Source organism: Amblyraja radiata, chromosome 30 (assembly GCF_010909765.2).
Source record: "Amblyraja radiata isolate CabotCenter1 chromosome 30, sAmbRad1.1.pri, whole genome shotgun sequence".
Classification (NCBI taxonomy): domain Eukaryota; kingdom Metazoa; phylum Chordata; class Chondrichthyes; order Rajiformes; family Rajidae; genus Amblyraja; species Amblyraja radiata.
In genome coordinates, this window is record NC_045985.1 from 9128914 (window position 1) to 9144630 (window position 15717).

A 15717-nucleotide genomic window follows, 5' to 3' on the forward strand; every position below is an offset into this window, starting at 1 on the left:
TCAGACCCATAGTACATATAAACATAGTACTCGATGTTGGGGGAGTGAGACCACACCTGGAGTATTGTGTGCAGTTTTGGTCCCCTAATTTGAGGAAGGACATTCTTGCTATTGAGGGAGCCCAGCGTAGGTTCACCAGGTTAATTCCCGGGATGGCGGGGCTGACATATGCTGAGAGAATGGAGTGGCTGGGCTTGTACAGTCTGGAGTTTAGAAGGATGAGAGGGTATATTATTGAAACATCTAAGATTGTTAAGGGTTTGGACACGCTAGAGGCAGGAAACATGTTCCCGATGTTGGGGGGAGACCAGACCCAGGGGCCACACACCGTTTAAGAATAAGGAGTAAGCCATTTAGAACGGAGACGAGGAAACACATTTTCACACAGAAAGTGGTGATCTGTGGAATTCTCTGACTCAGAGGGCAGTGGAGGCCGGTTCTCTGGATGCTTTCAAGAGAGAGCTAGATGGGGCTCTGGAAGACAGCGGAGTCAGGGGATATGGCGAGAAGGCAGGAACGGGGTACTGATTGGGGATGATCAGCCATGATCACATTGAATGGCGGTGCTGGCTCGAAGGGCCGAATGGCCTACTCCTGCACCTGTTATCTATTCTCTACTCTGTAAACAATATAATAAACGATTAAAAAAATGTTCAGTGTGTGCATTTACATACATATAAAAACATAATTACACATTTATGTTGCCTTCATAATGAGAGGATTTGAGGAAAGGAGTAAAGAGGTCCTTCTGCAGTTGTACAGGGCTCTGGTGAGACCACATCTGGAGTATTGTGTACAGTTTTGGTCTCCTAATTTGAGGAAGGACATCCTTGTGATTGAGGCAGTGCAGCGTAGGTTCCGAGGTTAATCCCCAGGATGGCGGGACTGTCATATGAGGAAAGACTGGGCTTGTATTCACTGGAATTCAGAAGGATGAGAGGAGAACTTATAGAAACGTATAAAATTATAAAAGGACTGGATTAGCTGGATGCAGGAAAAATGTTTCCCAATGTTGGGCGAGTCCAGACCCAGGGGCCACAGTCCAAGAATAAATGGGAGGCCATTTAAAACTGAAATGAGAAATAACTTTTTCACCCAGTGAGTTGTGACATTGTGGAATTCAATGCCACAGAGGGCAGTGGAGGCCAATTCACTGGGTGAATTTCAAAGAGAGTTAGATAGAGCTCTCGGGGCTAGCGGAATCAAGGGCTATGGGGAGAAGGCAGGCACGGGGTACTGATTGTGGATGATCAGCCATGATCACAATAAATGGCGATGCTGGCTCGAAGGGCCGAATAGCCTCCTCCTGTACCTATTTTCTATGTTTCTATATACGTACAGATACATACACTCCTCAACTAGCATGTCCACCACCAACATAGTGCTGAGAGATGCTCTACCTAGAGCTTTTCAGAGATCCACATCCAGCTCCAGATCCAGACATAAAACAAACAATAATAGTACCAGAAGCCAAAACCAATGCCCCCAAGTCTATGTAGTTCAGAGCTTATTTGCAGATTGGAGTCTTTAATAGGCTGATATAGAAACATAGAAAATAGGTGCATTCGGCCCTTCGAACCTGCACCGCCATTCAATATGATCATGGCTGATCATCCAACTCAGTATCCCATCCCTGCCTTCTCTCCATACCCCCTGATCCCTTTAGCCACAAGGGCCACATCTAACTCCCTCTTAAATATAGCCAATGTATATTACATATACATTATAACTTAATGTATGGTTTATTATGTTGTTTGCTCTTAATTATATTATACACACACACACACACTTATATACATAAACATAATGTGCAGGAAAGAACTGCAGATGCTGGTTTAAAGCGAAGGGAGACTCAGGGCAGTCTTCACATTGTGTTTTTGATTTTTTTTGTCTTTGGATCGAATTCTGTCTTTAATTTGTGTATTGGTGATGTCTTTATTATTTATTTTACTCCGATTATATGTTTTTTACTCTTGTTAAATTCTGTAAGGTGTCCTTGAGACTTTTGAAAGGCGCCCACAAATAAAATTTATTATTATTATTATTATTAGATGTCTGAAGAAGGGTCTCTCCAGAGATGCTGCCTGTCCCGCTGAGTTACTCCAGCATTTTGTGTCTATCTTCTACATTTCTACATGCATACAGATAAAAACAAACCAACAATAATAGTGCAAAAAGACCAAACCAATGCCTGTAAGCAGGGGGCGGGGTGATAAAGAAAGTTGCAGTAATTTGCAACTTTATCTGAATCTGAATCTGAATCTTTAGGGCTCAGGAGGCTTTGAGGGCGGCAGCGTCGTGGAGGTGGGACCGAGAGGTCGCTGCTGGCGTTCTCCAGCCGGAGGACTGTTGTGGGTGCGGCACACGGGCTTGGCGCTGGTGGCAGGCGGGAGAGAGGGAAGGAGGAAGGAGAGAGAGAGAGAGAAAGGAGAGAGAGAAGGGGAAAGGAGAGAGAGAAGGGGAAAGGAGGGAGAGAAGGGTGAAGGAGAGAGAAGGGGAAAGGAGAGAGGGAAGGGGAAAGGAGGGAGGGAAGGGGAAAGGAGGGGGGAGAGAGAGAGAAGGGTGAAGGAGAGAGAGAAGGGGAAAGGAGAGAGGGAAGGGGAAAGGAGAGAGAGAAGGGGAAAGGAGAGAGAGAAGGGGAAAGGAGATAGAGAAGGGGAGAGAAGAGAGAGAAAAGGAAGGAGAGATAAGGAGAGAGAGGAGGAGGAGGGAGGAAGAGGGTGGGAGTGAGAGGAGGGAGGAAGAGAGAGGGAGGGGACGGGGTTGGAGGGAAGGGAGGGGATAGGGAGGGAGAGAGGGGAGAGGAAGGGGGAGAGGGAGAGAAAGGTGAGGGAGGGGACGAGGGTGGGAGGGAGAGAGGGGATAGGGAGGGGAGGGGAGGAGGAGTGGGGGAGAGGAAAAGGACACAAGGGCTTGCCACTGGTTTGAGGTGAGAGAGAGTGGAGGCGGAGGAAGGGGAGAGGGACATCATCATCCTCAGGACGATGGAGGAGAGGCCGGGACCTGGCAGAGGGCTGGAGCCGCCGTCTACTTTCTGGGGCAAAATAGGTACAAAGATTGTTTAAAATAAAAATCATCTTGAGCGAAACACAAAGTGCTGGAGGGGAGGAAGGCTGCGGGTCAGGCAGCATCTGCGGGTGGGGTGGTGGGGTGGGAGGATGAACTGACTGGGGTGTGGGGGGGGGGGGAGCTGGAGGACAGGTGAGGGCAGGACAAAGCCTTGCAGGGAACGGGTGGGTACAGGTGAGGGGAGTGGGTGTGTGTGGGCAGGTGGGTGGACTAAATGAGAAAGAGGGCGAAAGGGTTTTCGGAGGAGGGGAGAGAAGAATAATGAAATGTAAAGCCGGAGGGGAGAGATGTTGGCGGAAGGGGATGGGGAACGGAGCGGGGGGGGGGCAGGATAATGGGAGAAATGGGTCGGCAGGAGGAGGGGGGAGGAACAGGAGGAAAGAGGGCTTGGATAATGGGAGAAAGGGGGGAGGTCTTGATTAGCCAGGGTGTCAGAGGTGGGGAGAAAGGAGGAGAATGGGGTCGAGAGGGAACGATAGATCAGTAGACCTGATGGGCCGAATGGCCTAATTCTGCCCCGATAACTTATGGGGTGGGGCGGTGGGGGGGGGGGGGTGTGGAGGAACTTACTTATTATATGATGCCTCCTGGCATGCAGGGCAGTAACGAAGGTCCTCCACTCCTGTCTGTTCTGGGCAAGTCCATCACGCCCAGCAGTGTTGATTCCTTCAGTTGCTGTTTCCGTAACATATTTGTTTTACGAGAATTCAGGGATCAGGAATCAGGAGGACCAGGAATCAATCCTGATGTTCCGGGTGTTGTTTTTCTATTAAGACTGAGGTGAGAAACAACTTTTTCACCCAGAGAGTTGTGAATTTGTGGAATTCCCTGCCACAGAGGGCAGTGGAGGCCACAGAGGTGATATTGTTTGGTCCCAATGGCTGCCGTGAACCTCCCCCTGTTGACTTGGGTCCCCTGGCACTGTATGTGAAGCCAACAGTTTTGTACCTGGGTTTTAAGATGAACAGTGATTTTAAATTAGATCACCAAATAGGCGCGGTGGTTAAGTCCAGCTTCTTTCATTTAAGGCAGCTGGCAAAGGTGAAGCCCATTCTTGAGCGGCAGCATTTTGAAACAGTAATCCATGCCTTCATCACGTCTAGGCTGGATTACTGTGACGCACTCTATTTTGGAGTTACTCGATCTTCCCTGGCTCGTCTCCAATTGGTTCAGAATGCTGCTGCTCGCCTCTTAACTGGAACTCGAAAGAGGGAGCACATATCGCCAATTCTGGCCTCCCTCCACTGGCTCCCGGTGTACTTTCGAGTTCATTTTAAGACTCTTTTATTTGTTTTTAAATCTTTAAATGGTCTCGCCCCGCCTTACCTCTCTGAGCTGCTTCATCCCTACGCTCCTGCCTCAGGTCAGCTGATCAGCTGCTCCTGGAGGTACCGAGGTCTAAGCGGAAGCTCAGAGGGGATAGAGCCTTCTCTGTTGCTGCTCCGACATTATGGAACACTCTGCCGTTGCACGTCAGACAGGCCCCCTCACTGTCCATCTTCAAAACCAATCTTAAAACCCTTTTCTATTCCTTGGCTTTTGACCCTGCTTGAGACTTTGCTCCTGTTTTAGTGTTTTTAATGTTTTTTTTAATTGTTTTTACTCTCTCTTTTAATGTTTTTATTGTCGTGTAATAATTTTTTGTCCATGATTAGTCATGTACAGCACTTTGTTGCAACAGTGGTTGTTTTTAAAGTGCTCTATAAATAAAGTTATTATTATTATTATTATTATTATTATTATAAATCACTGGACGGATTTAAGAGAGAGTTAGATAGAGCTCTAGGGGCTGGTGGAGTCAAGGGACATGGGGAGAAGGCAGGCACGGGTTATTGATTGGGGACGATCAGCCATGATCGCAATGAATGGCGGTGCTGGCTCGAAGGGCCGAATGGCCTCCTCCTGCAACTATTTTCTATGTTTCTATGAGGCAGGTTTGTTAGCCCTGTGCTCAACCTCCAACCTGGAGGAGCAGTGGATCGCTCTTCGTCTCTTCGTCGCGCCTCTACCCTTCGACCTGTCCAGCACGGGAGACCCTAACAGGAGACGAATCTCCCACTGGCATCGCTCTAGGGGTCACTGAGACACACGGCAAGGTTGACATCCAACGGGGAGGACGGGGGGCAGGGAAATGGGCGCGCTTTGAGGGAAAGAGTTCTGGAGGAAGAGGGATGGTGTAATGGGCGCACACCAAGGGAAGGGATGGGGGTGAAGCAGGAGGGTGGGGAAAGAGGGGCTGGATAATGGGATGCCAACCGAGCAATCATCCAAAATGGCGCCGGAAACGTGGCAACTCTTGGGTACTGTCTCAGTGTAAACAACCACTCTTAGTTCAGTAGGATTGTGCCTGTGTATGGCACTTTTTTTTGTTCCTGAACTGTATGCACCAAAAGGAATTTAATAGTGTCTAGGTACATGTGACAATAAAGCAGCATCAACCAATGTCAGGGAAATACTAGTGTGGAGAAAAGCTTGCAAAAAATATGGGCCATGATTCAACAAGAGTGGCGCAGTGGTAGAGTTGTGGCCTCATAGCGTCAGAGACCAGGAATCGATCCTGACTACGGTCGTTGTCTGTACGGAGTTTGTTCGTTCTCCCCGTGACTGCTTGGGTTTTCTCCAGGTGACAATAGACAAGCGAAGGAATAGGCCTCCATGGCCAGAGTGACTCCCACCGTAAATTGGAGGAGTAGCACCTCATATTTCGCTTGGGCAGTTTACACCCCAGCGGTATGAACATTGACTTCTCCAATTTACAATTTCTCCTTCCTTCCCCTCCCCTTCCCAGCTCTCCCACAGCCCACAGTCTCCGCCTCTTCCTTTCTTCTTCCCGCCCCAGAGAGGGGATCTTATTGAAACATATAAGGGGATCTCATTGAAACATATAAGATTGTTAAGGGTTTGGACACGCTAGAGGCAGGAAACATGTTCCCGATGTTGGGGGAGTCCAGAACCAGGGGCCACAGTTTAAGAATAAGGAGTAGGCCATTTAGAACGGAGATGAGGAAACACTTTTTCTCACAGAGAGTTGTAAGTCTGTGGAATTCTCTGCCCCAGAGGGCGGTGGAGGCCGGTTCCCTGGATGCTTTCAAGAGAGAGCTAGATCGGGCTCTTAAAGATAGCGGAGTCAGGGGATATGGGGAGCAGATGATCAGCCATGATCACATTGAATGGCGGTGCTGGCTCGAAGGGCCGAATGGCCTACTCCTGCACCTATTATCTATTGCCCCCCCACCCCCACATCAGTCTGAAGAAGGGTTTCGATCCGAAACGTCACCCATTCCTTCGCTCCACAGATGCTGCCTCATCCGCTGAGTTTCTCCAGCATTTTTGTCTACCTTTAAAGCCTCAACTGAATGCTTTAGGCAGTGAATAGTTCACCAGAGTTTAATTAATCCAAGGGTCAGGGACAGTTAAAGAGGTTCTGCCCTCCTAGTGATGTGCCCACTGAGTGTTAATAAAAGCCTGTTCATATCTACAGGAGCGCAGAGCCTGATTCCTCCCTCGCACTTCAGCGGTCGAAGCTACGCCCCATCGCCGCTGGACTCAAACCCCTGGGCTGCTCTGTCCAAGGCGACCAAAGAGATCCTGGAACTGAGGCAGGAGAATGAACATCTGAGGAGGACGCTGGTCCCATCGAGCAGACGATGCCCAAGAGTTGAAGAGGAAACGGCTTGCATTAAACCCAGGTAACGTTTCGACACAGGCGCGTGGGACATAGGTTTACGGTGACGGGCGAAATAGTGTAATGGGAATCCGAGGGGCGACCTCTTCACGTGGATGCATGGAATGAGCTGCCGGGAATAATATGGGGAGAAGGCAGGAACGGGGTACTGATTGTGGGATGATCAGCCATGATCACATTGAATGGCGGTGCTGGCTCGAAGGGCCGAATGGCCGACTCCTGCACCTATTGTCTATTGTCTGCCGGGGGGGAGGTAGTTGAGGCAGAAACTATGACGTTTAATTTAGAGATACAGCGCGGAAACAGGCCCTTCGGCCCACCGGCTCCGTGCCGACCAGCGATCCCAGCACATTTAACACTATCCTACACTCCAAGTACATAATTTTGATAGACTCAAAAAGCTGGAGTAATTCAGCGGGACAGGCAGCATCTCTGGAGAGAAACATAGAAACATAGAAAATAGGTGCAGGAGTAGGCCATTCGGCCCTTCGAGCCTGCACCGCCATTCAATATGATCATGGCTGATCATCCAACTCAGTATCCTGTACCTGCCTTCTCTCCATACCCCCTGATCCCTTTAGCCACAAGGGCCACATCTAACTCCCCCTTAAATATAGCCAATGAACTGGCCTCAACTACCATCTGCGGGAGAGAATTCCACAGATTCACCACTCTCTGTGTGAAAAAAGTTTTCCTCATCTCGGTCCTAAAAGATTTCCCCTTTATCCTTAAACTGTGACCCCTTGTTCTGGACTTCCCCAACATCGGGAACAATCTTCCTGCATCTAGCCTGTCCAACCCCTTAAGAATTTTGTACGTTTCTATAAGATCCCCCCTCAGTCTTCTGAATTCTAGCGAGTACAAGCCAAGTCTATCCAGTCATTCCTCATATGAAAGTCCTGCCATCCCAGGAATCAGTCTGGTGAACCTTCTCTGTACTCCCTCTATGGCAAGAATGTCTTTCCTCAGATTAGGAGACCAAAACTCTACGCAATACTCCAGGTGTGGTCTCACCAAGACCCTGTACAACTGCAGTAGAACCTCCCTGCTCCTATACTCAAATCCTTTTGCTATGAATGCTAACATACCATTCGCCTTCTTCACTGCCTGCTGCACCTGCATGCCTACTTTTAATGACTGGTGTACCATGACACCCAGGTCTCGTTGCATCTCCCCCTTTCCTAATCGGCCACCATTCAGATAATAATCTACTTTCCTGTTTTTGCCACCAAAGTGGATAACCTCACATTTATCCACATTATACTGCATCTGCCATGCATTTGCCCACTCACCCAGCCTATCCAAGTCACCTTGCAGCCTCCTAGCATCCTCCTCACAGCTAACACTGCCCCCCAGCTTCGTGTCATCCGCAAACTTGGAGATGTTGCATTCAATTCCCTCGTCCAAATCATTAATATATATCGTAAATAGCTGGGGTCCCAGAACTGAGCCTTGTGGTACCCCACTAGTCACTGCCTGCCATTGTGAAAAGGACCCGTTTACTCCTACTCTTTGCTTCCTGTCTGCCAGCCAGTTCTCTATCCACATCAATACTGAACCCCCAATACCGTATGCTTTAAGTTTGTATACTAAGAGAAGGAATGGGTGACGTCAGAAGAAGAGTCTCGACCCGAAACGTCACCCATTCCTTCTCTCCAGAGATGCTTCCTGTCCCGCTGGGTTACTCCAGCGTTTTGTGTCTATCGTCGGTGTAAACCAGCATAGAAACATAGAAACATAGAAATTAGGTGCAGGAGTAGGCCATTCGGCCCTTCGAGCCTGCATCGCCATTCAATATGATCATGGCTGATCATCCAACTCAGTATCCCGTACCTGCCTTCTCTCCATACCCTCTGATCCCCTTAGCCACAAGGGCCACATCTAACTCCCTCTTAAATATAGCCAATGAACTGTGGCCTCGACTACCCTCTGTGGCAGAGAGTTCCAGAGATTCACCACTCTCTGTGTGAAAAAAGTTCTTCTCATCTCGGTTTTAAAGGATTTCCCCCTTATCCTTAAGCTGTGACCCCTTGTCCTGGACTTCCCCAACATCGGGAGCAATCTTCCTGCATCTAGCCTGTCCAACCCCTTAAGAATTTTATAAGTTTCTATAAGATCCCCTCTCAATCTCCTAAATTCTAGAGGGTATAAACCAAGTCTATCCAGTCTTTCTTCATAAGACAGTCCTGACATCCCAGGAATCAGTCTGGTGAACCTTCTCTGCACTCCCTCTATGGCAATAATGTCCTTCCTCAGATTTGGAGACCAAAACTGTACGCAATACTCCAGGTGTGGTCTCACCAAGACCCTGTACATCTGCAGTTCCTTCCTACACCATGTTCCAACGTTGCCCGCCTCGACAACTCCCTGTGGTATTCTCTCCCAAATACACTTTGGCCTACATACCTGTTCGTCTTTGGTGTGTGGGAGGAAACCGAAGATCTCGGAGAAAACCCACGCAGTTGACGGGAAGAATGTACAAACTCCGTACAGACAGCACCCATAGTCGGGATCGAACCCTGGTCTCCAGTGCAACTTTAGCGCTGCGCCACCATGCCGACCTTTTTTTAAGGGATATTTAAAAGACATGTGGCCAGGTACATGAATAGGAGCGTTGTAGAGTGATATTGGCAAAAATGTGGGGCAGGTGGGACTAGTGTAGATGGAGCACATTGGTCGACATTGGCAAGCTGGGCCGAAGGGCCTGTTTCCATGCTCTATGACAATGATTCAGGACTAAATGCACCTTTTGAACATCACTCCATCCACCACCGAATGCCTGTTTACATAACACATCTCCAAACTAAAGCAACAGTGAGAGCAAGGAGGATTAGTTTAGAGATACAGCACGGAAACAGGCCCTTCGGCCCACCGCGTCCGCACCGACCAGCGATCGGGCATCATGTTCCCGATGTTAGGGGAGTCCAGAACCAGGGGACACACACAGTTAAAGAATAAGGGGTAAGCCATTTAGAACGGAGACGAGGAAACACTTTTTCACACAGAGAGTTGTGAGTCTGTGGAATTCTCTGCCTCAGACGGCGGTGGAGGCCGGTTCTCTGGATGCTTTCAAGAGAGAGTTAGATAGGGCTCTTAAAGATAGCGGAGTCAGGGGATATGGGGAGAAGGCAGGAGCGGGGTACTGATTGGGGACGATCAGCCATGATCACATTGAATGGCGGTGCTGGCTCGAAGGGCCGAATGGCCTCCTGCTGCACCTATTGTCTAGTGTCTATTGTGACGTTGATCCCGACACACACTACGGCCAATTTACATTTATACCAGGCCAATTAACTTACAAACCTGGACATCTTTGGAGTGTGGGAGGAAACCAAAGATCTCGGGGGGGAATCTACGCGGTCGCGGGGAGAACGTGCAAACTACGCACAGACAGCACCCGCAGTCGGGATCGAAGCCGGGTCTGCGACTCTACCGCTGCGCCACCTTGAGGTATATATATGCAGCTGTACACAGTATTAGTGAGACCACATTTGGAATACTGTGTACAGTTCTGGGGTCCATACTTAAGAAAGGATGTACTAGCCCTGGAGGCAGTGCAGCGAAGGTTTACAAGATTAATTCCTGCAATGAGGGGATTAAGTAGGCTGGAACTCTACTCTTTGGAGTTTAGAAGAATGAGAGGCGATCTCATTGAAACATATAAGATCGTGAGGGGCCTTGATCGGGTGGATGCACCGAGGATGTTCCCAATGATCGGGGAAACTAGAACTAGGGGACATAGTTGCAGAATAAGGGGGGGCTCTTTTAAAACTGAGATGAGGAAGAACTTCTTCACCCAGAGGGTGGTTAATTTATGGAATTCACTGCCCCAGGGAGCAGTGGAAGCAGAAACGTTAAATATATTTAAGTCTAAAATAGATGTTTTTTTAGCTGCCAAGGGGATAAGGGGCTACGGGGAGAGGGCAGGGATATGGACCTAGGTATGGTTAGTATAGTAAGACCTGAGTGATCTCCTGGACAAGTGTCGATCGCCTGGATTGGGGTCGGAGAGGAATTTCCCGGATTTTTTTCCCGAATTGGACCTGGGTTTTTATCCGGTTTTTTGCCTCCCCCACGAGATCACGCGGTTCTTGGGGTGGAGAGGGGTGATAGCGGTATAAAGGGGAGGGTAGTGTTTTGTGTTCTGTGTCTTGTGTCTACTGTTTGTGGGTAAGTGTGTCTGTTTAGTGTTCAGGAGCGAATGGCGGTGCGGGCTCGACGGACCTGGTGGTCTACTCTCGCACCTACTTTCTATGTTTCTATGTTTCTATGTGTCCGAGGGCGCTCCAAACACTTGCCTTGCTTTTACCACTGTATTTCTCTTCTTCCCGACCGGCGGCACAGGTCCTTGGAGCAGGAGAGGGCGCCTGAGACCGGCCGCCCTGCCGACGAGCCGAACGGGAGGATACAGACGAACGCGGTGTTGCGGCAGGCGGCGGCGGCCATCGCCGAGAAGGACGCGCTGCTGGCCCGCCTGGGTCAGCAGCTGCGGAGGCTGGAGGGGGAGAGGCCGGAGGGTTTGCCGCCCGCTGGGATCCAGCTGCCGACGCCGCGGCAACGGGACCGCCGTCCCGCCGGGGAGACGCTGCCAGAGCACGGGGAACAGCGGGATGGGGCGACCAGGCAAAGAGACCGGAGCAGCGGAACGCATTCGCAGGTCAGTGTGCCGGCTGCTGGGAAACACAGACAACACACACAACAGGTGCAGGAGTAGGCCATTCGGCCCTTCGAGCCAGCACCGCCATTCAATGTGATCACGGCTAATCATCCCCAATCAGTACCCCGTTCCTGCCTTCTCCCCTGACTCCACTATTTTTAAGAGCTCTATCTTACTCTCTCTTGAAAGTATCCAGAGAACCGGCCTCCACTGCCCTCTGAGGCAGAGAATTCCACAGACTCACAACTTTCTGTGAGAAAAAGTGTTTCCTCGTCTCCGTTCTAATTGACTTACCCCTTTTTACATAGAAACATAGAAACATAGAAATTAGGTGCAGGAGTAGGCCATTCGGCCCTTCGAGCCTGCACCGCCATTCAATATGATCATGGCTGATCATCCAACTCAGTATCCCATACCTGCCTTCTCTCCATACCCTCTGATCCCCTTAGCCACAAGGGCCACATCTAACTCCCTCTTAAATATAGCCAATGAACTGGCCTCGACTACCCTCTGTGGCAGGGAGTTCCAGAGATTCACCACTCTCTGTGTGAAAAAAGTTCTTCTCATCTCGGTTTTAAAGGATTTCCCCCTTATCCTTAAGCTGTGACCCCTTGTCCTGGACTTCCCCAACATCGGGAGCAATCTTCCTGCATCTAGCCTGTCCAACCCCTTAAGAATTTTATAAGTTTCTATAAGATCCCCTCTCAATCTCCTAAATTCTAGAGAGTATAAACCAAGTCTATCCAGTCTTTCTTCATAAGACAGTCCTGACATCCCAGGAATCAGTCTGGTGAACCTTCTCTGCACTCCCTCTATGGCAATAATGTCCTTCCTCAGATTTGGAGACCAAAACTGTACGCAATACTCCAGGTGTGGTCTCACCAAGACCCTGTACAACTGCAGTAGAACCTCCCTGCTCCTATACTCAAATCCTTTTGCTATGAAAGCTAACATACCATTCGCTTTCTTCACTGCCTGCTGCACCTGCATGCCCACTTTCAATGACTGGTGTACCATGACACCCAGGTCTCGCTGCATCTCCCCTTTTCCTAGTCGGCCACCATTTAGATAATAGTCTGCTTTCATGTTTTTGCCACCAAAATGGATAACCTCACATTTATCCACATTATACTGCATCTGCCAAACATTTGCCCACTCACCCAGCCTATCCAAGTCACCTTGCAGTCTCCTAGCATCCTCCTCACAGCTAACACTGCCCCCCAGCTTAGTGTCATCCGCAAACTTGGAGATATTGCCTTCAATTCCCTCATCCAGATCATTAATATATATTGTAAATAGCTGGGGTCCCAGCACTGAGCCTTGCGGTACCCCACTAGTCACTGCCTGCCATTGTGAAAAGGACCCGTTTACTCCTACTCTTTGCTTCCTGTTTGCCAGCCAGTTCTCTATCCACATCAATACTGAACCCCCAATGCCGTGTGCTTTAAGTTTGTAAACTAATCTCTTATGTGGGACCTTGTCGAAAACCTTCTGGAAGTCCAGATACACCACATCCACTGGTTCTCCCCTATCCACGCTACTAGTTACATCCTCGAAAAATTCTATAAGATTCGTCAGACATGATTTACCTTTTGTAAATCCATGCTGACTTTGTCCAATGATTTCACCACTTTCCAAATGTGCTGCTATCCCATCTTTAATAACTGACTCTAGCAGTTTCCCCACTACCGATGTTAGACTAACTGGTCTGTAATTCCCCGTTTTCTCTCTCCCTCCCTTCTTAAAAAGTGGGGTTACGTTTGTTACCCGCCAATCCTCAGGAACTACTCCAGAACTACTTTTCTTCAACAATGGCCCCTGGTTCTGGACTCCCCCAACATCTGGAACATGTTTCCCACCTCTAGCGTGACCAAACTCTTAATAATTTTATATGTTTCAATAAGATATAACCATATAACCATATAACAATTACAGCACGGAAACAGGCCATCTCGACCCTTCTAGTCCGTGCCGAACACATAATCTCCCCTAGTCCCATATACCTGCGCTCAGACCATAACCCTCTATTCCTTTCCCATCCATATAACTATCCAATTTATTTTTAAATGATAAAAACGAACCTGCCTCCACCACCTTCACTGGAAGCTCATTCCACACAGCTACCACTCTCTGAGTAAAGAAGTTCCCCCTCATGTTACCCCTAAACTTCAGTCCCTTAATTCTCAAGTCATGTCCCCTTGTTTGAATCTTCCCTACTCTCAGTGGGAAAAGCTTTTCCACGTCAACTCTGTCTATCCCTCTCATCATTTTAAAAACCTCTATCAAGTCCCCCCTTAACCTTCTGCGCTCCAAAGAATAAAGCCCTAACTTGTTCAACCTTTCTCTGTAACTTAGTTGCTGAAACCCAGGCAACATTCTAGTAAATCTCCCTCATTCTAGATCCCCTCTCATTCTTCTAAACTCCAGAGTATACAAGCCCAGTCGACCCATTCTCTCAGCATATGACAGTCTCGCCATCCCGGGAATTCACCTTGGGAACCTACGCTGCACTCCCTCAATAACAAGAATGTCCTTCCTCAAATTAGGGGACCAAAACTGCACACAATACTCCAAGTGTGGTCTCACTGGTGCCCTGTACAACGGCAGAAGGACCTCTTTGCTAAAAAGGTTGAGAAACGCTGCTCTGTACTCTAAGGTAGACAAAAATGCTGAAAAAACTCAGCGGGTGAGGCAGCACCCATGGAGCGAAGGAACAGGTGACGTTTCTGGTCGAGACCCTTCTTTAAACTGATGTGGGGGAGGGGGAGGGGTGGTGGGAAGAAGAAAGGAAGATGCGGAGACAGTACGCTGTGGGAGAGCTGAGAAGGGGAGGGGAAGGAGGGAGAAAGCAGGGACTACCTGAAATTATAGAAGTCAATGTTAATACCGCTGGGGTGTAAACTACCACAATAGTCCCCGAGGATTGGCGTACTGCGCATGTTGTTCCATTGTTTAAAAAGGGTTCTAAGAGTAAACCTAGCAATTATAGGCCTGTTAGTTTGACTTCAGTGGTGGGCAAATTAATGGAAAAGATACTTAGAGATAATATATATAAGCATCTGGATAAACAGGGTCTGATTAGGAACAGTCAACATGGATTTGTGCCTGGAAGGTCATATTTGACTAATCTTCTTGAATTTTTTGAAGAGGCTACTAGGGAAATTGACGAGGGTAAAGCAGTGGATGTTGTCTATATGGACTTTAGTAAGGCCTTTGACAAGGTTCCTCATGGAAGGTTGGTTAAGAAGGTTCAACTGTTGGGTATAAATGCAGGAGTAGCAAGATGGATTCAACAGTGGCTGAATGGGAGAAGCCAGAGGGTAATGGTGGATGGTTGTTTGTCGGGTTGGAGGCAGGTGACTAGTGGGGTGCCACAGGGATCGGTGTTGGGTACTTTGTTGTTTTTCATGTACATCAATGATCTGGATGAAGGTGTGGTAAATTGGATTAGTAAGTATGCAGATGATACCAAGATAGGGGGTGTTGTGGATAATGAAGAGGATTTCCAAAGTCTACAGAGTGATTTAGGCCATTTGGAAGAATGAGCTGAAAGATGGCAGATGGAGTTTAATGCTGATAAATGTGAGGTGCTACACCTTGGCAGGACAAATCAAAATAGGACGTACATGGTAAATGGTAGGGAATTGAAGAATACAGTTGAACAGAGAGATCTGGGAATAACCGTGCATAGTTCCTTGAAGGTGGAATCTCATATAGATAGGGTGGTAAAGAAAGCTTTTGGTATGCTAGCCTTTATAAATCAGAGCATTGAGTATAGAAGCTGGGATGTAATGTTAAAATTGTACAAGGCATTGGTGAGACCAAATCTGGAGTATGGTGTACAATTTTGGTCGCCCAATTATAGGAAGGATGTCAACAAAATAGAGAGAGTACAGAGGAGATTTACTAGAATGTTGCCTGGGTTTCAACAACTAAGTTACAGAGAAAGGTTGAATAAGTTGGGTCTTTATTCTCTGGAGCGCAGAAGGTTAAGGGGGGACTTGATAGAGGTCTTTAAAATGATGAGAGGGATAGACAGAGTTGATGTGGACAAGCTTTTCCCTTTGAGAATAGGGAAGGTTCAAACAAGAGGACATGAGTTCAGAATTAAGGGACAGAAGTTTAGGGGTAACATGAGGGGGAACTTCTTTACTCAGAGAGTGGTAGCGGTGTGGAATGAGCTTCCAGTGGAAGTGGTGGAGGCAGGTTCGTTGGTATCATTTAAAAATAAATTGGATAGGCATATGAATGAGAAGGGAATGGAGGGTTATGGTATGAGTGCAGGCAGGTGGGACTAAGGGAAAAA

The 15717-nt window shown here is 48.3% G+C and overlaps 1 protein-coding gene across 2 annotated transcripts in view; it reads left to right on the top strand.

Annotated features, from left to right (window-relative positions):
- Positions 1 to 2864: 2864 nt before the first annotated feature.
- The window catches only part of cchcr1 (coiled-coil alpha-helical rod protein 1), a 53224-nt gene continuing 40371 nt past the window's right edge, over positions 2865 to 15717 (top strand). For both annotated transcript variants that reach the window (XM_033047404.1, XM_033047406.1), the window contains exons 1-3: positions 2865 to 3048; positions 6551 to 6758; positions 11099 to 11411. In XM_033047404.1, coding sequence (XP_032903295.1) covers positions 2985 to 3048; positions 6551 to 6758; positions 11099 to 11411 — 585 coding nt within the window. In that variant the 5' untranslated portion in view covers positions 2865 to 2984. The remainder of the gene's footprint in view (positions 3049 to 6550; positions 6759 to 11098; positions 11412 to 15717) is intronic.